The sequence below is a fragment of the Aquarana catesbeiana genome, linkage group LG05, assembly GCF_042186555.1.
Source record: "Aquarana catesbeiana isolate 2022-GZ linkage group LG05, ASM4218655v1, whole genome shotgun sequence".
Lineage (NCBI taxonomy): Eukaryota > Metazoa > Chordata > Amphibia > Anura > Ranidae > Aquarana > Aquarana catesbeiana.
This window is the reverse complement of record NC_133328.1, coordinates 366,280,845-366,303,186: the sequence shown is the minus strand read 5'-3', so window position 1 is coordinate 366,303,186 and position 22,342 is coordinate 366,280,845. Positions and strand designations below refer to the sequence as shown.

Genomic DNA, 22,342 nt, shown 5'->3' with positions numbered 1-22,342 from the left:
AAGTGGAGTTCCACTGAAAAGAAAGAAAAACATTTTAAAAAGTCAGCAGCTACAAATGCTGCAGCTGCTGACGTTTAATATTTGGACACTTACCTGTCCCAGAGTCCAGCGATGCGGGGGAATGAAGCCCTGCACGTCTCCCCCTCCTCTCTGCGGCGCCGCCATTGTCACTGTGGGCGCCAGGCTGCAGCTTCACAGCCGGGCACGCACTGTGTGCCCGGCTGTGGAACTCCACTTTATGTATCATAGTTTGTCCCCATTCCACAAGGTTGCGCAATTTTAAAGTGTGACATGTTAGGTATTTATTTACTCTGCATAACATCATCTTTCACATTATACAAAAAATTAGGGTAACTATTACACTTTGATTTTTTTAAATTCATTAACCACTTCAGCCCCGGAAGATTTTCCCCCTTAATGACCAGACAATTTTTTTGTGATACGGCACTGTCGCTTTTACTGACAATTGTGCGGTTGTTCGACATTGTACCCAAACAAAATTGACATCTTTTTTCCCACAAATAGAGCTTTCTTTTGGTGGTATTTGATCACCCCTGCGGTTTTAATTTTTTGTGCTATAAAACAAAAAGGAAAAAAAGAAAAAAGGATTTTGAAAAAAATAAAATAATGTATAATATTTGGGGATTATAAGTAATTTTCTAGCAAAAAATACTGATTTAAATAAAAAGTGCCAGAAAAAACGTGGTTGGCAAGTGGTTAAATGAGGATTAAAGTAGATCTTTCTAAATATGAGGCCTTCATTAAAATTCTACCTGTTCCATACAAAATAAACAGAGCATGCACCAGCATAGTTCAAGTTCCTCAAATTTTAAACAGATAACTATATTGTACACAAAAAGTACTTGGTGTAAAAACACATCTCATAACATCCAATAAGACCAAAAAAGTAGCAAAAAAAGGGATTAACTGCCAAAGAGCTGGCAAACATGCAGTGGCGTCACTAGGGTTGGTAAAAAATGGTTCCACACTCCCCCCCCCAATCATTTTTCTGGCGACAGAGTCAGACAGAGTCAGACAGACATAGCTGCAGCTCCCAAGCCAGGGAGAGGAGAGGAGCAGGTGGATGGAGCCAGGGGTTTTCCGCTGGCCCTGCATGTCTGCAGCGGCAGCAGTGCTGCCTTTCAGGGGGCATCAGAGTGGCCTGGCTCAGTCCACCCCTGGTCACCCATCCGACAGGTGTCACCTGGGTGTGGTCCGCACCCCCCTAGCGACACCACTGCAAGCATAATTAACGTCCCTAACCTAGGAAGCTCCTGCCTGGTGGTTTTAATAGAGTGATCAGGCAACAACTTCCTAGAATCAGAGGGGCTATTAAAACATCTTCCCGATGGACACAGCAGATGACAGAGCCCTGTACCATGTAATCAAAAGGTAAACAAAAGCTGTATGTTGCTGCCATCAGCTCTCCTACCTCTCACACAAAGAAAGGTGTGAGAGGAAGGAGAGCAAATCTGTGATTCTTGTAAGTGAACAGTAATTTTACAGTGACTTTACAGTACAACATAAAGTGTGGCCACCTACAGTGACCAGATTGGGATCCACACCAGTGTAAATTGCCACACACCAGTGCAGCCATTCACTGTGTCCTTGATTGCTAACCACAGCTGTTTCAGTTTCACCAATACAGCCAGCAACACCTGTACCCGATCATCGTCACACCAGTACTGCATCATCAAATCAAGCATAGCCTGATTGCCAACCAGAACCAGTATCCTGAACACCATGTCCATAAAAAAGGTTCATAAGACAGGAGACCTTTCAGATTCGGAGCAGGCCTGATGAGAGCAGCGGGGAACTCTCACTTTTCGATTCAGATTCTAAATATGGACCCATGGAGAGCAGCGGTTGAGTAACAGTCTCTGATCAGGTGTACTGAACAAAAGTATCCAAGCACCAGCAGCGCAGTACATCCTTGTGAAGTGGTGAGCACCAGCAGTACATCTGGATGAAAGGTCAAGCACAAGTAGTGGGATGTCACACCAGTCATGAAGGTTTAGGGCCAATATTTGTGTCTCAGAGGCATTTTTTAAATCTATTATGGCTTTCCTCTAATTCAGCAGCACCTATCAATCCCCCATTTACAGTGGAACTAAGCATTCAGGTAGAAACCAAAAAGTTGTATTCAGTTCAATTGTGTACCAATGTGACCTGTATGCCCAGCAAGCACATAGCCAATAAACCCAAAATTTGTTTCATTCCCCTTCCATTTGAGTGGAAGCCCATAACAGTTGAAGAATTTAAAATATTTCTTGGCATTACTGAAAAAAAAAAAAAAAAAGGGGGGGGGGGGGGTTTGGGGAGAACTTCCCTCTCGGTCTACACACCCCATTCATCACATGTCAAATGTGCCAGATACGATTGATTTCAATGGTCAGGGACGCTTTAGGAGCGATGTATACATCGCTCCTACAGCGCTGCAAAGATACAGTTTGCAGGACTTTTACCGTCCTGCCAGCGCACCACTCCAGTGTGAAAGCACTTGGGCTTTCACATTAGAGTGAGAGGAGAGGCTCTTTCACAGGCGCTACTTTTAGCGCTCTAGCGCCTGTAAAGTGCCTCAGTGTGAAACCGCCACCGAACTTTGAGGACGGATATCGTTATGGCAGCAGCTAGCTGCCATAACCCCAGTATCCCCGTGTTCGGCCGGCGGTTGGATACAAGATAAAAGTGGTCTCTGCGGCGGAGGCAATCGGATCCTTCCTGTGGCTGTACATGGAGACAAGTGAGGGGAAGATGGCCCCCATCCGTCTTCATGACACTGCAGGGCGGAAGCAATGACAAAACGTCACTTATGCCCATAGCTCTTAAATGACCTTTTTTTTTTTAAATGACAAATTATTATTTTTTTTTTCTACTATTGCATTTTAGTGTAAATATGAGATCTGACGGGAGGAGTGGCCAAGATGGCGAGGTGAGCGGCGGCGTTTTTAGAGAGCTTCGCACACCACTACCATTATCCAGATCCATCAGCCTCCAATCTTCGGCAGACAAGTACCTGCTGAATCTGGGGGACCTGAGGATCTCTTGATTACCGAGGGGAGAGGAGAGTTTGCAGTCCTGGGTGGAGATCGAGGCCCACCGGACGCCCCCGGCCTACCTCGCGGCACTAGGCCGCAGCCTTTCTCAGCGGACCGCACCGCAGCCTGGAGGACCCTTGGCGCGGTCGTCGCCTCCAGCGACCATCACAGCCTGCTGCGGCCCGCAGGTGGAGTTTAAACAAAGGGCTCGGGCCTGGCCATAATTGCTGAACGGGGCCTGATCTCCCCATCACCCCCCACGAACGAATAGGCCGCAACCTCGGCCTTTCCTGAGGATCTGGGGCCGCCAGATCGCCTGGGGCAGTGATTGATCCCGGGTACCTGGAGGAGGGGGTCCTGAGATGGCTGGAGGCCTCTGCCTGGACAGCGGAACAGGCCCTAAACCATCCCAATCCCTGACATCCTAGGTGAGGCACTCTGTGGACGAGCTGCATGTTCCTGTAGGCCTGTGGAAGCCTGAAGAGGATCGCTCCTGTTCTACTCATCTTGCAGGTGAGGGGGGAGACTCTATGGGGGGCACGTATAGCTCTGCACCCACTGCCTGAACACCCCTGAACCCACTGACAGGCTCCCACGGCCAGCCACTGGATATTGCCCAGATCAGGGCTTCGGAATTCTGAATGAGGCGCAGGTCGTCTAGCGCAAAATACATAAAGGGGGCAAAAGGCTGACCTTTCCGCCACAGTCGGATTTCCCTCAAACGCCCACCTGTCTCGCACCGGAGGCTCACAACACACGTAGCGCCCATACAGCCTCACAGACAAGCATCATGGAGTCGGACGACTCTCGCCCCGCCTGGCCGGCGGACGTCATGGCGGCCATCGCAACTTGCCAATCCACGTTAACAACAAAAATTGAAGCTGTCCAACTGGATATGGGTCTTATCCGCCAAGATATAGACAAAAACAGGTCGTGAGTTACCGAGACGGAATAAAGACTGAGTATCACTGAAGACACCACGGAGCACAACTCCGTACGCTTCAAACTAAAGTAAAGGCCCTAGAATACAGAGCCGAAGACGCGGAGAACAGAAATCGGCGCAATAATCTTCGTATTATCGGTTTACCGGAGGGAGTGGAGGGGAACAATCCTACCTCCTTTATAGAAGGCTTGCTGCGTGACCTTCTACCGGAGGCCCAATGGTCACCCTACTATACAGTTGAGAGGGCACACCGTATGCCGCCTAAGCCAGGGCCTCCTGGACCCCCTCCTCGCACCTTCATACTCCGTCTCCTTAATTTTAGAGACAGAGATGAAGTTCTTCGCGCCTCCAGAAATGTGGGGGACCTCAGATTCCAGAACACTAAATTGATGATCTTCCCTGACTACTCGGTGGAGACCCAAAAACTCAGGAAATCGTTTGAGCAGGTTAAAGCGGCATTGAGATCACGCAACATTCGCTACAGTATTCTCTTCCCGGCTCGTCTGAGGGTCCAAGACAGAGAGACAACTCGATTTTTCACCACACCGAGAGAGGCCTCTGCCTGGCTGGAATCACTACCACAGATCCGCTGACCGACCAACCGGTTTGTACCGAATGTCCTCTTCTAAATTGTCTATTTACAACAACCTGGGCCCAGGTTTGAGTTAATACACAACCTACTCCATGGATGACTTAGTTTCATTGCACAGGTTGTGCCCAGTTCAACCCCATGGTGTGTTAGAAATTGTGGGGGGGTAACTAACTATCCCCTACCAGGAAATTATAAGTTAATGCCCCTGCCAAAGAATTTGGTCAGGAGACTGTTGAGATATGAAGCTTCTTGACACTTGCATGTCCCCTTGGGGAGCACTGAAGTTCTTGCTTTAGATACCCTCTTAATGATTGATCGACTTTACTGTGGGGTCACAATATGGTCTACTCCTTTGTCTGACTTTTAACACCTCACAGCCTGTTACAGTCCATTAGTGGAGATCTCACATTTGGAAAGCCGCTTGAACTGCTGCCTGCCCCCCCCCCCCCCGCGTGAATTCTTGGGGGGTTTGGGCTTGCCTCTTCCACGGACCCTCTGTTGCAGCCGGCGAGCTGAATTGGTTTGGGATTGAAGCCCGCCTCAGTTTGGGGGGGGTCGGGTGGGGTGGGGGGTGTTGAAAGTTCCCCTAATGGGGCTATTTTAATTTACGTTAGATGTTGGGCTGTTTTTAGTTTGGTTTTCTTTTTGCGTTATAATTGGGTCCGCTCCAGGAGCCGTGATCTACATTAATCCTAATATTATTACCATTCTGAGTAACCATGTCCTCCCTTAATATCATTTCATGGAACACTAGGGGACTGAACTCCCCGATCAAGCGTTCCCTGGTGTTCCAATTTATTAAAGCATATAACCCACATATATGTGTGTTCCAGGAAACGCACCCCATCGGAAGTAGGGTGCTGGCCCTTAAAAAAACGTGGGTGGGCTACCACTATCACTCTACACACTCCAGTTTCTCCAGGGGTGTTACTATCCTGATACTGAAATCTCTTCCTTTCCGGCTCCTGGATTTGGCCCTGGACCCAGATGGTCGCTATGTTATCATCCATGCTAAAATATATTCTTTAACGTGGACCATTGTGGGCTTGTATTTGCCTCCTCCGGCTTCATTGCTGGTGCTCAATCAGATCACCAGCAAGATAGCCGACTTTGCATCTGACAACAATATTATACTGGGTGATTTTAACATGGTCCCTGACCCGGATCTTGACAGACTGACGTCTGCGGGACATCATTACTCTGGGTTGACCGAGTGGGTGAACATTTATGGCCTGACTGATGTCTGGAGGTGGAGACACCCCCAGACCAGGGCATACACATGCCACTCGGCCTCTCATAGGGCGTTCTCCCGAATAGACTTGGTCTTCGCAGCAAGTCCGGTCCTCCCACGGGTCACAGATATACGAATACTGCCTAGAGGAATCTCTGATCACGCCCCCCTGTTGTTGTCATTGGACTTTTCATTGGGTCCTGTAGACAAGATATGGAGGCTCTCGAGGTTTTGAAATTCGGACACTGCTGTGGACTCCCAATTCAGAACGGAGCTGCTTGACTTCTGGGCGGTAAACGTGGGCTCGGCTGACCCTACAGTTGTCTGGGATGCCTTTAAGGCCACGACGAGGGGACACTACCAGACCATCATAGCCAGAGTTCGCAGGGAGCGCAGGGCAGACTTGGTAAGGGCAGAGCGGGATGCGAGTAGTGCGGAGATTCTCTTTGTCCATACCCGAGACCCTGTACATTATTCACAATTACAACTTATGACATCGGAGGTGGTTCGTCTTCGTACCTCTCTTACCCAGAAAAAAATGTTAGCCCAATCTCAGTGTTTATTTGAGCAGGGAGAGAGGGCGGGCCGTCTGCTGGCCTGGCTCTCCAGGGAACAGGCGGGAGGGATGAGCATTTCCCATATCAGGGACCCCTCGGGACAGATAGTTCACACACCGGAAGAGATCAATGGCTGCTTCGCGGAATTCTATAAATCCCTCTACACATCCAGGGCAGACTATAGAGAAGAGGACCTGGTAGCATACCTAGATAACATTGATATCCCAACTCTTACGGTGACGTATCGTGAGAAGCTTGATGCCCCAATTACATCCTTAGAAATACTCCGGGCACTCAAGTCAATGCAGACGGGGAAAACACCGGGACCCGATGGTATCCCTGTAGAATTTTACAAACAATACGCGGCAGAACTAGTAGACAAACTTCAGGGCCTCTTCTCTGCGTCGACGCGCCTCGAGAAACTCCCGGATACAATGAGTGAAGCGATCATAGTGGTAATCCCCAAACCAGGGAAGGACCCTACTTTATGCTCTTCATATCGCCCCATATCCCTCCTGAATGTGGATGCAAAAGTACTGGCAAAAGTTTGGGCCAATAGGCTTAACCTAGTCATCACTGCCCTGATCCACAGGGATCAAACAGGCTTCATGCCCGGGAGAGGTACTGACATCAATATTAGACGCCTTTATACTCATATAGACAGGGCGGATGAGGCGTCCGGGGGAATAGTGGCCTCACTCGACGCGGAGAAGGCTTTTGATTCCGTCGAGTGGGGCTACTTATGGGAGGTGCTCTCACGTTTTGGGTTTGGCCCGGGTTTCACGAAGTGGCTCCGCATGCTATACCATAGCCCTTCAGCCAGAATACGCACCAATGGTTGCCTATCGGAGAAGTTTAAATTATTTCGGAGTACGAGACAGGGGTGTCCCCTTTCCCCGAGCGTGTTTGCTCTGGCGATGGAGCCCCTGGCTATACTGCTGAGGGCTGACCCCGAGGTGAGGGGGCTTCAGGTGGGCCCAATTGAGGAGAAAATTTCGCTATATGCGGACGACGCTCTGCTTTATTTAGAGGATGCGTCGTCCTCCTTACAGACTGCATTAGATCTGATCAACCGATTTGGCGGGTATTCGGGGATCCGTGTTAATTGGGATAAGTCGATACTGTTCCCGCTTCACTCTTCGACACCTAGAGTTCCACACACGCAGCTTAAATGGGTAGAGGATTTCAAGTACCTAGCTATTAAAATTAGTGGTAAAGTCCAGGATTATATGGACAACAATCTGCGTCCACTTATGACACAGCTAACAGCTAGGTGCGCTGCTTGGCGTTCACTTCCACTGACCCCGGTCGGCAGAGTAAACCTGCTAAAAATGATTTTCCTTCCCAAATATTTATATTTTTTCTACAACACACCCACACACATTCCTAGGGCCTTTTTTTCGATGGTTGGAGAGTCTGTTGATACAATTTGTGTGGGCTGGGAGGCCACCTAGGGTGGCCAAGCAGATCCTATATCTCCCACTTTCGGGGGGGGATTGGCACTACCGAACTTTCAAATCTATTACTGGGCAGCTGTCCTTGTTACGGTCCGGTGGTGGTTCTCCCAGCCCGCACAGAATCCTGCGGTTATTCTCGAAGCAGCCATCTTGGGCTCCTTTGCAGCTCTGAGCAACCTTCCGTTTCGTGGACCACTGTTAAGGTCTGGCAGGAGGCTAGGAAGATATATGGGAAACCTAATCATATCTCACCACATATGCCCCTATGGAGTAACCCCATGCTCCCTCACCTTCACAGTATACCAGACCCCTCTATCTGGGTAAAAAAGGGTATCCTCACACTAAAACATATAGTTCAGGACGGTAGGCTTATGACTTTCCAGGCCCTGAGACAATCATTTGCTATCCCATCCTCCTTCCAATTTAGATACTGGCAGCTAAAGCATGCTTTTGAAGCTCAGTTCCCTGCCCCCCTTATTTTGGAACCAGACTCCATTGAACAGCTCTTGATTTCTAGTGTGATGGGGAAGCCAATTTCAACATTATATTTATATCTCACAGTAGAATATGACACCAAACTAATTAAGACATGGGAAAAGTGGAGGGTTGATATTCCTTCCCTGGACGAAGAGGAATGGAAGGAGTGTTTAATTTCCTACATTCTTTCCATGATCGCAGCGAAAGATAGGTTCATACAATTTAAGTTCCTACACAGAGCTTACTTCACCCCCCAGAGATTGGCACGCATTTACAATCAAAGGGACCCCAATTGTCAGAGATGCAGACAGGAGGTGGGCACCTTTTGGCACATGGTCTGGTCCTGTCCCAAACTTAGACCCTTTTGGTCAGCAGTGGCCTCCACACTGAGCAATATTACAGGCTTAAATGTACCTGTAGATCCTCAGATACTATTGCTTAGCTATTTGGAGGATCTTGAGGGAGACAGGTATAGTAAATTGTGTCTTACCTTTGCATTATATTATGCTAGGCGTGAAATCTTACTGGTATGGAAACTAGCAGAGCCTCCTACTTTGGCATCATGAAGAAGGTCGGTGAACATGGTACTTCCCCTATATAGGTTAACATATGAAAGTAGGCAATGCCCAGGGAAGTTCGATAAAATCTGGTCCTCTTGGATAGATGCCTCTGGGGTCCCTGAGCCCCCTGATCCATAATTAGTACGCTGTGAAACTCATTGGAGGACATCCTATATCTCATTGCCTACTCTTCTTGTGCTCATCCCCTCTCGCCCCCCCCCTTCCCTCTCTCTCGTTCCCCTCCTTCCCCTTCCCCCCTCCTCTCCCTCCCCCCCCCCTCCGTATCAGGCTGGATTGAAACTGGTTACTTACATAATTTTATCTACGATGGTATAATACTATAATGCAATAAGGGGTATTGTTATGTGATATTTCTGTCATCTGCATAACTGGAATATCTGATAAACAGAGACTATAGTTTGAAGGTAGATTTTACTGTTATTATCCTTTCTACTTTGAATGTACTAAATTACCTTGTAATGTAATGCTGATTTGTTTAATAAAAATTTTCTGTTAAAAAAAAAAAATGAGATCTGAGGTCTTTTTGACCCCAGATCTCATACTTAAGAGACCCTGTCATGCTTTTTTTCTATTACAAGGTATGTTTACATTCCTTGTAATAGGAATAAAAGTGACACAATTTTTATTTTTTTAAACAGTGTAAAAATAAAAAAGGTAAAATAAATAAGAAAAACCTTTTTTTTTTTTAAACGCGTCCCGTCGAGCTTGCGTAAAGAAGCGAACGCATATGTGAGTAGCGCCCGCATATGAAAACAGTGTTCAAACCACACATGACAGGTATCGCTGCGATCGGTAGAGCGAGAGCAATAATTCTAGCCCTAGACCTCCTCTGTAAATCAAAATATGCAACCTGTAGAATTTATTTAAACGTCGCCTATGGAGATTTTGAAGCGTGACATGTTGGGTATCAATTTACTCGGCGTAACATTAACTTTCACAATATAATCAGGCTAACTTTACTGTTTTTTTTTTTTTAATTAAACAATAAGACAAGTGCGCTTGTAAGACCACTACGCAAATACGGTGTGACAGAAAGTATTGCAATGACCGCCATTTTATTCTCTAGGATATACCGGAAAGCCGACAGAAGCGTTCGCTGTGCATAGCTGAGGGTGAGGACAATGAAGTCAGGAAGTGACGAAACGCGTCAGAGACGTGATCTACCGGAAGTGACGTGTGCTCTCCAGGGACCAAGGAGGAACCAGGAAGTATATTGCTGCTGCTATACACAGCGAACGCTTCTGTCGGCTTTCCGGTGACCAGGAGACCACATAGGCACAGTGCATTTTATATTTGCTTCATTGTCATTGCTTTCTGGTACGCATATTTTATATGGGGGGATGTTTTGGATGAATAAACCTTTTAACCAATATCACACTATGTGGACATTCCATTCCTCCCATATGGTTTACTGGAGAACTATCATTATTATCCAAGGCTTTTCATTGCTCTATTTCCGGTGAGTGAATCCCCATTGGGGAGGTTTCCCTCACGTGGTGAAGTGTTTGCTGGAAGGCCCCCTTTACAGAACACAACTGAAGCTTTTGTAGATCTCCTCTGCTACCATGTGTCTTCTCATATATGGACTTGACATGAAGCGCTGCTGCAATATTTAAAGGGACTATTCATTTAAGACTTTTTATTATTGCCTTTTATTCATATTTTAATTAATTAAGTAGCTGCTTTCTAAAGTGTTCAGACTACATCAGTACCGTTTGTGTATTCTAGCCCAGGGCGCAGAGCGATGTTTTGGTAGGCGACCATTACTAACATCTTTTCTAATATATATGGATTTAGACCAAAATGTATTCTGCTACATTTCTTTGGTAAACCAAAAAAAAAATTCCCAATAAGTGTATGATAATTGGTTTGTGAGAAAGTTGTAGCGTCTACAGACTATGGTATATACAGTACATTTGAAAATTGATCAATCCTGATGTACTTACGGCCCATCACATTTCTTGAGACCCTAAATTGCCAGGACAGTACAAACACCCCCCCAAATGACACCTTTTTGGAAAGTAGATAATTGGAGGTATTTAGTAAGAGGCATGCCGAGTTTTTTGAAGTTGTAATTCTTTGTCACATTTTTTTGGAAAATGAAGAAATGAAATAAAATGTGTTTTCCTTTCACATTTTTTTTTTTTTTTTTTATTACATACTGTCACCGGTGCAGTACAGGTTCATCATATTACTGGTGTGGTGGTGATCAGGTATACTGACTGGTGACAGCATGCCAAAAATTCTTTATTTATAATTATATATATATATATATATATATATATATATATATATATATATATATATATATATATATTTTACACATATGTGTGATATATTTTTTTACATCCCATCATCAGAGCAGCCCAGTGTCACTATAGTGACTGTACTACACAGGGGAATGGCTGATCAGGGATTTTTTTTTTCTTTTTTTAATTAACTATTCATGCGCAGTTTGCTTTTGGTTGTGATCTGTGATTGGCTACAGCTATCACATGGTACAGGTAGCCAGGTACCTGTGCTTGCTGTGGGCCAATCACAGATAACATGTGGTTCATGAATGGAAAGCTATACCTGACAGGTTTTTTACATTGCCATTATGTGAACGATATGATTGGTCATAGCAGTCACATGATACCTGGTTATCAATTGCTGGTAGCTGTAATCCGTTGTGTCTATCACAGGAGGGGTGCACTGCATGCTCCTAACCCAGAGCAGGCACAATAATGTATATGTATGCGATTGTGCCTGAACCTGCTGCCCTGCCGCAGTATAATTACTGTGGCGAGTCGGCAAGTGGTTAAAAGAAACTTTGTTGTATAGTTGTTGGGTTTAGGTTTTTGGTTAATAACTACATTTTTATTCTCCTTTCTCAATCATGCTTTTTTATAAAGTCACCAACCTATAATGCTTTGAAGAAAAAGAAGCCCAGGGAGTCCATGTTTGCGTTAGGTAGACATAAAAACTTTATATACTAATATTCACAACAGGGGCAAACATTATAAAATGGCATCTTGTGCTGAGCTACTGCCATTTGTTAAGTGTCATTTTTTTTTTCTTAATGGAAAAATAGGAAAGGAGGATTACCGTCATTGATGGACAGTTTAAAAATTAAAATATCTAATAAATCACCACATCAATTTTATTTTACTGTAGATTAAAAGAATAAATTCTTTTTTTTACATTATTCAGTTCCCCATTGGACATAGTACATGTTGTACTTTGTCCCATCTTCCTACGTGCCCTGTATCACTACCTGCAATAGATGGCTGCTTTGAAAGCCAGCGCCTGTTTTTGGCTTCCAGCAGTTATCCAAGACAAGCTCCGGCAAGAGGAATGCAGAGGGGGGTGACATGTGCCAATTTTGCATTTATCTAGTTGATGCTTGCTTCTGGCAAGTGCTGGGAGCAAAGCAGCCTTCTCCTTGCTAGCTGTTGGGCAGCCATGTGCAAAGGGCACCCTGTCCAACTTTGCATCTAGTTTTATAGGGCACCTAGGAAAAATGGGACAATGTGCTACTTGTACTTTGTCCCATGGGGAATTAGTAATGTATAAAAATAGTGATAATTCTTCTTTAATGCAAAAATTTAAAATGAACATCCTATGAGCACAACAGTAGATAGACTACAGCAAATACTATTTATAATACGGAAACATAACTGTTACTTACATCCAATCTGTCACAAATTTTTAGGACACGTAGAACATTCTTGCACACATTTTCCAAATCAGTATTTCCTCCTACACACGTAATTCCCAAAATTTTAACATTAGGAGCGGCTACTGCCATCATAATAGCCTGGGCATCATCAGTACCACAGTCCACATCCATAAGAAGTAACTTCTTCTGAGGGTTTGCTGTAAAAGAAGGTAACATTGTATTCAATTTTATAATAATTGTTCTACTACTCTATATGATTTTAATTACAGCTAAATTTCAAACATAATAGAAAATATTTAGACATCTGACAGATATAAATTACACACTAAAGGATAATGCAAGTACATTTCGAGGATATGAATGTTTCAACGCATGAACCAGCATCTGCAACTCCAACTAATGGCCATCAAAAAGAATAAAAGTGTAAGGTCTATGTGAGGCAGAGGCAATGACTGGCTGCCATTGCCTTAGCAGACAATCAAGGTCTCTGCCTTATATAGAACTTACACTTAGGGCCATGTCAAACTAGTGATCCTGTAGCTCAGTGATCATCAACCGTGTCCTCAGGGCCCACTAACAGGCCAGGTTTTATGTATTACTTTGGGGAGATGCAGACTAGAATACTGCAATCACTGAGCAGCAAATCTTGCAAACCTGGCCTGTTGGTGGGCCCTGAGGACAGGGTTGATGACCACTGCTGTAGCTCACAAACTACAGGGTCACGATACAGGGCTACAGTGTTGAAAAATACTCCCTTGTTTCCTTGTGTTGCTACCTCTCTGACTTGATGAGTGGGGGAGTTACTACCTTCCTAGCAACCTACATACTGTAGTTTTTCTGTCAGCGAGAGAATGATGCCCCACTCATCCAGCCAATGAGTGACACGTGAAAGACAAGAATTTTCTTTGTAGATTTCAGCAATCCTGTTACTGGCAAGTGGTTTGTTAACTTGCTAATGTGATGTGGCCCTCAGAAGAAACAGCAGTGTGAGGCACTGTGGCTGGTCGTCTAATCTGCCCAAACAAAGCAGCTGGCAAAGGAAGATGACATCGTGTGGTCATAGTGTGAAAGTCAGCACTTTCTATTTAGAGTTCCCTGACAAATCCAAGAAATAGTTTGGTACCTTCTAAAGTTTTAGATGTTTTGGTTTAAGATACCATATACTATACACATTATGTTTTAGCATAATTATTACTGCAGCATAATTATTGATCTTCAGCTTTTTGAGCAAGACCCTCCACAGCAGCAGCTGTAAAAAAAAAAAAATGTTTGGAGCTTCCACTGCCTGGTACAGAAGTTGATGAAGACTAGAGAAAAAAGTATTTGTACATGGGTAAAGAACTGGTTAAAAGACAAAAAAGGTATAGTTCTAAGGGTAACATGCAAATTTGGAGGTTTTATTTTTGTTTTTATTTTTTTTATTAACAGATTGCCATCACAACTGTGCTTTGATCCAGCTCCAAATATTTCCCTTGTCCGATGAATGCAGCCTCGCCACCTATGCCCAGAATACAGCCTGATCAGTGCAGAGAGGAGAGCCACTAGATCAAACAGATCAGCCGCTGTTAAACCTGGCGCCACTGTCATCCAATGTCCCGCCGGATAGACATCACGTGTCTACCAGCATTGGACCAGTGTGATGTCTGTCAAAGGAGCCAGGAGGTGGGACATCAGATGACTGCAGTCGGAGTGTAAGCGGGACATCTCTGCTTTGTGTGGCGCTCTCACCCTCCCCCGTTACCCTCCAAGGCAGTCCTCAAGGGCCCAAAAAGATGGTCGCCGGGGGCCCGCAGAAGCCCTAAGAGTTTCAGCAGGTGGCGCTGTCAGCCCTCGGACCATGGCCGAACTGACCAACCGGTCAGTCCACCCCTGTGCATGGGTGTGTTTGAGGGCCACAACCTGGTAGCTACCTTGCATCGAAATACCATCACCCTTTGCAGACTACTCTGATGAATAGCAAGCACTCTTTAGACTCCTCCAGCATCACATTGTCTTATTACAGTCCTGGCAAAAATCCCAATGACTTGGTGCCCCATTAGTAGCAATCATGACATTTGCTTACCTTGGGCATGCTAAGTACACCTAAGTACACAGGGTGTGGGTAGCACATCCCATCTGTAATATTGGATAAAAAAATTATATCAATGCAGCCTGGACATGGGCACAATATGGCTTCTCCAAATTGCAAAGGCTCTATATTAGGGCCAACATCAAAGCGGACAAGATGAATGCATGAGGTCATTATCTGTCCAGTAAGACTCCTGAGGCTATTCACTGCCTGCACACCTGGCCACCTTTATGACTTGGGTGGTATAAGCCTCTCCAAGTCATCGACATCTGGTAAGCCTCCCTCTGTTCATTGGTGGTGGATCACTTATTATATCTGTCCCTTTTGAGGGTTCACGCCTGGTGGATATCTGCACAAGTGTGCCTTGGATTCTTTTCTTTATCCTTGGACTCTGCCAATTTTTATTATATTGCCAGCTATACTCTGAACTTTGCCTCTTATAAAGCAATTTGGGTTTTGATTACTAGTTTTGTCACTATTGGCACTGTATCCACATTGTTTATCATTTAATTTTATTTATTGTGGCACTATCAGTATTTAATTATTATTATTTTTATTGTGGTATTATCATTCATTTATCTACATAATCATTTCATAGGGTATTTTCCACAAATTGTGTAGGTCATTTTCACATTGAGTTCAGATTTTTCTATACCTTATATGCTTTGTTTGCACATTGGGACGCTTTTTTTTACACTTTTATTGTGGTGTTACTCTACATATATAATACTAATCTAGTATGACCTTAAAGCGGAGTTCCACCCAAATTTTGAACAATATCTGTATGTATTCTCTTCCTTGCCTAGATGCTGACATGCCGTTTAAAAAAAATTTAAATCGCCGTAATTACCTTTTATTTTTCTATTCTTCTTTGCACTTCCTGGTTCTCCTCCCGTGGGAGTAGGCGTGTTTCTAGCCTCTCCCAGACTCCTGGGAGCTAGTCTCAGGCTTCCCAGGATGCCACTGAGCATGTGCAGGAACGAGCGGTGAATGCTGGGAGCACAGCATTCACCACATCCAGGAAATAAATGCTTGTGGGCTTCAAATGCCCACAATGAAGATGGAAACCGCCTGCAGTGAATAATATAAGTTACTCTTTCCGACGAAATCTGACACAGTCGGACATATTACACACAATATGTGAGTATGTAATGCTGAGAAGAAAAGTTTGTGAATGAACTAAAAAAAAAAAAAAAAAAACGATAGATAGGTGGACCCCCGCTTTAAAGGTTACACTAAAATAAATTTCTTTCAAGGTTGAATAAGCGCTACACATTTTTACCCGTATACACATTGCTTTTTGTGTATAGCTGTGTTGGCTGCTATTCACAGCTTCAACCTACACAGCGCTGTATATATATTTTTTCTTTATTTTGTCCACTAGAGAACCTCCCTCACAGTCCAGAATTTCTGTGCTCGCTACTTGCCCTTCAAGCACACATGCATCCTTGGGCTGTTTGGTGGATCCAACGCGATCCCTGTATGCATCAGCTGTCGTCCCTGCATGCAATAACATCACTAGCATGCCTAAGGTGTTATTCTGCAGCGTGGCGTTGACTTGCACAAAAAGGGGGGGGGGGGATTTGGACAAAAGAGGTTGCTTCCTCTGTCTCCATGCTTCACTGGGGGGGGGGCCTGAGCCCAGAACACAACTAGCCTAAAATAAAAACGTTTAACTGTGGGCAGTAGGGAAGTATTCAGGCAACTCTTAAACACTTCTATTATTTGAAATGAGAATTGGCATTGACCACATGACTATGTAAAGTATAACTAAAGGCAAAGCCTTTTTTAAATTCTTTGGATAGAATTGAGAAGGATTAGAAAACATATCAGGGTTTTACTTTCACGTGTGCCCCTGTTAAAGACATTCACCCTCTCAATTTGCTCTGTTTATTGTTATCACCGAGAGCGATAGTAAAAGTAAATTAATAGAAAATAACAGGAATAGAAGGGGATCTTCCAATGAGGGTCTGTTGACCCCCTGGGATTCTCTCCCTTTAGAGCCTTTATGCCCTGTACACACGGTCGGATTTTCCGATGGAAAATGTGTGATAGGACCTTGTTGTCAGAAATTCCGACCGTGTGTAGGTTCCATCACACATTTTCCGGCACACAAAGTTTGAGAGCTTGCTATAAAGTTTTCCGACAACAAAATCCGTTGTCGGAAATTCCGATCGTGTGTACACAAATCCAACGCACAAAGTGCCACGCATGCTCAGAATAAATTAAGAAACGAAAGCTATTGGCTACTGCCCCATTTATAGTCCCGACGTACGTGTTTTACGTCACCGCGTTCAGAACGATCGGATTTTCCAACAACTTTGTGTGACCGTGTGTATGCAAGACAAGTTTGAGCCAACATCCATCAGAAAAAATCCATGGATTTTGTTGTCGGAATGTCCGATCAATGTCTGACCGTGTGTACAGGGATTTCCTCTCGCTTCCTGTTTTGGCTATGGGACAGTAAGTAAAGGGAAGTCTCACGGATGGTAAAATTAAACCTTCCAGGGGTAAAAAAAACCTTCCTTTACTTTATCCAAGGGGAAAAAAAAAAAAAAAAGAAGAAGAAGAAGAAGATTTGCCTTTAGTTCAGCTTTAACTTTTCAGAATGGTTTTATTGGTGCCTTACTAACTCATACTGAAGGTACTTCATTCCACTCACTATATTGTAACTTGGATAGCTAAGGTGGTGATATTATATCTTGGAAGCACTGAGCTAATAGAGTTATTTAATATTACTATAGGGATATTTGCTTGTTTTTCCTAAACATCCGATAGGGGGTATTTGTTTATAGGGAACATTATGAGTTACAATCTGCAGTGGGTGTCAATATTAAGTTAAGGACACCCCAAACGCAAGTTGCAAATGCAGTGTGTTTGCACACACCAGATCATATGGTACAGAAGTACCATGTGATCCGGTTGCAGTAAGTTTCCAAAAGCAGTGCATGCACTACTTTTGGTGCAGTGTGGTGCGATTTCAAAATAAATGTGCTGAAATTGCACCTGCACAGAACTGCAAGTGAATCACACAGGAACGAAAAGCACGTTCATATGCAGTTCTGAGTGTGAATCGGCCCTTAGTTCATTAATTATATATATATATATATATATATATATATATATATATATATATATATATATATATATATATATATATATATATATATATATATATATATATAATGAGATCCTATACTACAGGTATGTGGGCATTTTATTGTTTGGAAAATATATCTTGAAACAAAAATTGAACTAACCTTCAACTCAGTATACCATATGTAGCACCCTGATGTTTAGGCAGGGTTGCTATTAAATTTGTCAAGTGATGATTGCCTTAGCCAATTGTTAGGAGGTCAATTGATTTTGCCCCAATTCTCGAATTGCTGCACTTCTCTCTTCTGTTGCTAGATGACTGGGTATCTATAGTGACATTGGATAAGACAAGGGCATTGCAAGGACAGATTAGATATGAATGGGTTGTCTCAGCCAATGGGCAGGGATTTTCTTGGGTCCCTTGGCCTGCTGGGAGAACCAATTTTTTTTTGGGTGGAGTCAGGTGATCGGGGTTCGGTGCCACCTGAACGGATGTCTGGGTGGACGTGTGTCATATTGACCTGGGCTGCTAGGCCAGAAATCTAAGGCCTATCCCGGGAACATCTGGCTGCTAGGCTCAGAGCCTATCCTGTGGTAGTGCATGGTTGGGACAGCAAGCTTGTAGTCCAACTAGAAGTAACGGTTCTGCCGGCCGGGGAACCAGTCATGGTTGGGGGTAGAGGGGAAGCTGTTGTCACAAAGGGACTAGCCACCTTGTTACCTAAGACCATTGTGTGTAAGCTGAGGCCAGGACCAGAGCAGACTTCTCGCCAGCCGTGGACGGTGAAGAAGTGGGAAAGCATCAGCAAGTGCCAAGTCAGGGACCCAACGGGACAGCAGAGGCGATGCTTGTGGAGTGCCAAGCCAGGGACCTAACATGTCAGCAGGGGTGAAGCCTGAGGAGTATTTGAGTGCCAAGCCAGGGATCCAGCAGTGAAGTGGAGGTGACGCTCAGTGAAAGCTCAGGGGATCCAGTGGCTAGTGGTTCTGAAGTCTAGTGAGAGAGACTGGGAGCTTAATGAGTGAAGACCCACAGTGAGTGAATGTGGGGTAAAGAGAACTGTTCGTGTTGCAGATAGTTGAATACCTTTAACATTAGTAACAGCTTCAAGATTGTTGCCATAAGAGACAGCGGTCCTACCTATACAGAAGTGTTGTCCAGCTGGAGGCCTTCACCTGTGTACCTATAGAAGTCTCAGAGTCTGCCAATAAACATTGCATCTACCCAAGGGTGTCCTGGCCCTAACCCTTTCTCCCACAGTTCTGTTTAAGAGAAAGTCAATCTCTTTGCATTCAAAAAGTGTCTGGCACCCACCATTTCATCTTGCATTACACCCACCATGCCTGGTAACTCACTATTATTATTATGCAGGTTTAATATAGCACCAACAGTTTGCGCAGCACTTTACAACATGAGGGCAGACATTACAGTTACTTTACAATTTGGTACAAGAGGATACAGAGGGCTCTGCTCGTTAGAGGTTACAATCTAAAAAGGAAGGGTCAATTGATACAAAAGGTAATAGCTGTGGGGGTGGGGGGGTGGGAATGAGCTGATGGAGGAAGTAAAACAGTCTTAGTTAGAGGCAGGATAAGCTTCTTTGAAGAGAAGTGTTTTCAGGGCTCGCCTAAAGATGGATAGATTAGGGGACAGTCGGACAGATTGGGGTAGGGAGTTCCAAAGGATGGGAGAAGCTCTGAAGAAATCCTGGAGGCGAGCATGGGAGGAGGTGACAAGGGAGCTAGAGAGCAGGAGGTCTTGGGATGACCGAAGAGAGCGGCTTGGTTGGTATTTTGGGACTAGGTTAGTGATGTAGCTGGGGGCAGAGTTATGGATGGCTTTGTAAATTATTGTTAGTACTTTGAATTTTATTAGTTGGGTAAGTGGAAACCAGTAGAGGGATTGGCAGAGAGGGGTGGAGGACACTGAATGGTTGGTAAGGTGGATGAGTCTTGCAGCGGCATTCATTATGGACTGAATGTAAAGGTAATCCAATAAGAACGGAGTTGCAGTAGTCGAGGCGAGAGATAACCAGGGAGTGAATTAGAAGCTTGGTGGTGTAATTAGTTAAAAAGGGGCGTATTCTGGAAATGTTGCGGAGGCTAAGGCGGCAAGATTTGGACAGGGAATGTATGCGGGCCTGAAAGAACAGTTCAGAGTCTAAGGTTACCCCTAGCACCCTGGCATGTGGGGACGGACTGATAGATGTGCCATTGATCTTGACAGAGAAGTCAGGGGAGGGGCACGTGGGGGAGGATATATTAAGAGCTCAGTTTTACTCATTTTCACTCTACACTGAAGGATGTCAGCTGTCCCTAACTCTGGAGGTCACCATTTGGCTTCAGAGGCCCCGGGACTTTGCTACACGTATTATATATTTTTTCAGTTTGAGTGGATATTTTACACATACTTGAAGTCAGCTGCAGGTACTATAAACCTAAGGGAAGAAGACATCATTATGAAGAAGTCATTATGCTTGCCAAGTGAGTTAGGCTATTTGATCACAGTGGCCAATTTCAGAGGGATGCATGTAGATATTATACATTTAAATCATTTTCATATGCATTTTTGTATGATATTTAGAGTGTGCATCAGGATTGGGAGTGGTACCTCGGCTGTCCCCTGTGGCTCCTTCACTCTTCCTGGAAGTATGGGTTTATACACACACACAAACAAAACAGCATAAATGATTTGCATTTGACTTGGGGCTCCATCTTATGAAATATTTGTAAGTGGATGCAGTTTGAGTATTTTGCTATACAGGATTATTTGTCTATTTAATAAGATAGTATACTAATTACATATTCATATGTTGTAGATTTGTTATCCTCCAGTTTCTCCTGAAACAGTGGACAATCAATTCACGAAAGTCCAGTACAGTCCTATCATTGGCTGATATAAAGAACCTTTTGTTGCATTACATGAACGAATATGTATACTATGGGATGGATTCACTAAATGCAAATAGGGTGTTTATTTTGCCAAGGAATTTTACCTTTGCAAATGTGGTTAAAAAAGCACTTTGCAAAGAATACCCAAACACATGCAATTAAAATAAGAAAAAATGGTTTTTGCATAACTGGATGATGGAAGTTAGCAGAGCTTCAACATGATAGAACTGTAAACTAATACAGCTTTTTTTTGTGTTTATAAGAACATTTAAATTAGCTGTTAATAAGATACATAATTTTAGAGAGACGTTGGCTGGACCATAATTATAGTAACTGCAAATCCCATATCGGTTTCCTCTATACATTCATGTGATTTGATCACATTTGATTCACTTAATTTGATTTACCTGATAGTATAGACCTGAGTGTCTAGGCCATTGGTATTGAATTAAAATTTGCGGAAGTCTGATCCGTAAAATTTTCTTCCAGCCGAGGCCGACTGAATCGCCTGTTTGTGCAAGGACTCAGATCATGTACATCACAGCCCCCTCTGAAAACACAATCTCGTTTTTACATCCATTTCCTCAGTCCTCCTTTACATCACAGTTTTCCCTTGACAGTGGTGACCCCCCCCCTTCACCCCAAACCCCCCCATTAGTGTTCTCTTCCCCCCACAGCAATGTCCTCTGCCTCCATTTTACCCTCCCCCTCAGCTGTGGCTCCCCCCCCCCCATTCACATTGCAGCCCCCCCTCAGTTCTGCTCCTCCCATTTACCTTGCAGCCCCCCCTCAGATCTGCCCCGCCTATCACACTGCAGATCCCCTCAGCTCTGCTTCTCCCATTCCAATTGCAGCCCTCTCAGCTCTGCCCCCCGCGCTCTGCTTCTCCCATTCACATTGTAGCCCCCCCTCAGCTCTGCCCCCCCAGCTCTGCTTCTCCCATTCACATTGTAGCCCCCCTCAGCTCTGCTCCCCATTCACATTGCAGCCCCCCTCAGCTCTGCTCCCCCATTCACATTGCAGCCCCCACTCAGCTCTGCCCTCCCATTCAAATTACAGAACCCCACTAATTCCGCCCCCCAAGCTCTGCCCCTTAACGCTCCTACCTTTCTCGGGTACACAGAGCAGAGAGCAGGAGGCAGGACAGCTCTAGACAGCAGAGACACAGCAGTTTTGGATAGAGGGCAGGAGCAGGGGATGCCAGTGTTAACTTTTCAAGTGTCCCAGCAGATGATTGGTTGTTAGGATGAAGGGCGGTCCTAGAAACCAATCACCTGCTGGGACACTTGAAAAGTTAACTCCGGCAGCCCCCGCCCCCCAGCCGAAGCTGCTTTGTCCTTGGATTCCGGTCTAGCATTGTCCCCGCGACTGCCTCCTGCTCACCACTGTGCTGTGATGACAGCGGCGGTGGTGGGTGAGGTGAAGAACCGACACCTAAATGATGGGACAGTGACTCGGTCCTCATCTGGCCCATGGTCCACCATTTAGTAATGCCTGGTCTAGGTCCTAAAATTTAAAAGGCTTCACATTGCAGCCCCCCCCTCAACTCTGCCCCCCATTCACATTACAGACCCCCGCTAATTGTCCCCCATTCACATTACAGCCCCCCTCAGCTCTGCTCCTCCCATTCCTATTGCAGCCCCCCCAAGCTCTGCTCTTACCATTCACAGTGCAGCCCCCCTCAGCTTTACCCCCCAGTCACATTACAGACCCCCAACAGCCCATTCACAGTGCAGCCCCACTCAGCTT

The 22,342-nt window shown here is 44.8% G+C and overlaps 1 protein-coding gene across 1 annotated transcript in view; it reads right to left on the bottom strand.

The window, feature by feature from the left end:
• Positions 1-22,342, bottom strand: part of LOC141144855 (pyrimidine-specific ribonucleoside hydrolase RihA-like) — a 102,783-nt gene that overhangs the window by 33,406 nt on the left and 47,035 nt on the right. Inside the window, exon 2 of the mRNA XM_073630937.1 lies at positions 12,547-12,734. Within this exon, the coding sequence (XP_073487038.1) occupies positions 12,547-12,734 (188 nt within the window). The remainder of the gene's footprint in view (positions 1-12,546; positions 12,735-22,342) is intronic.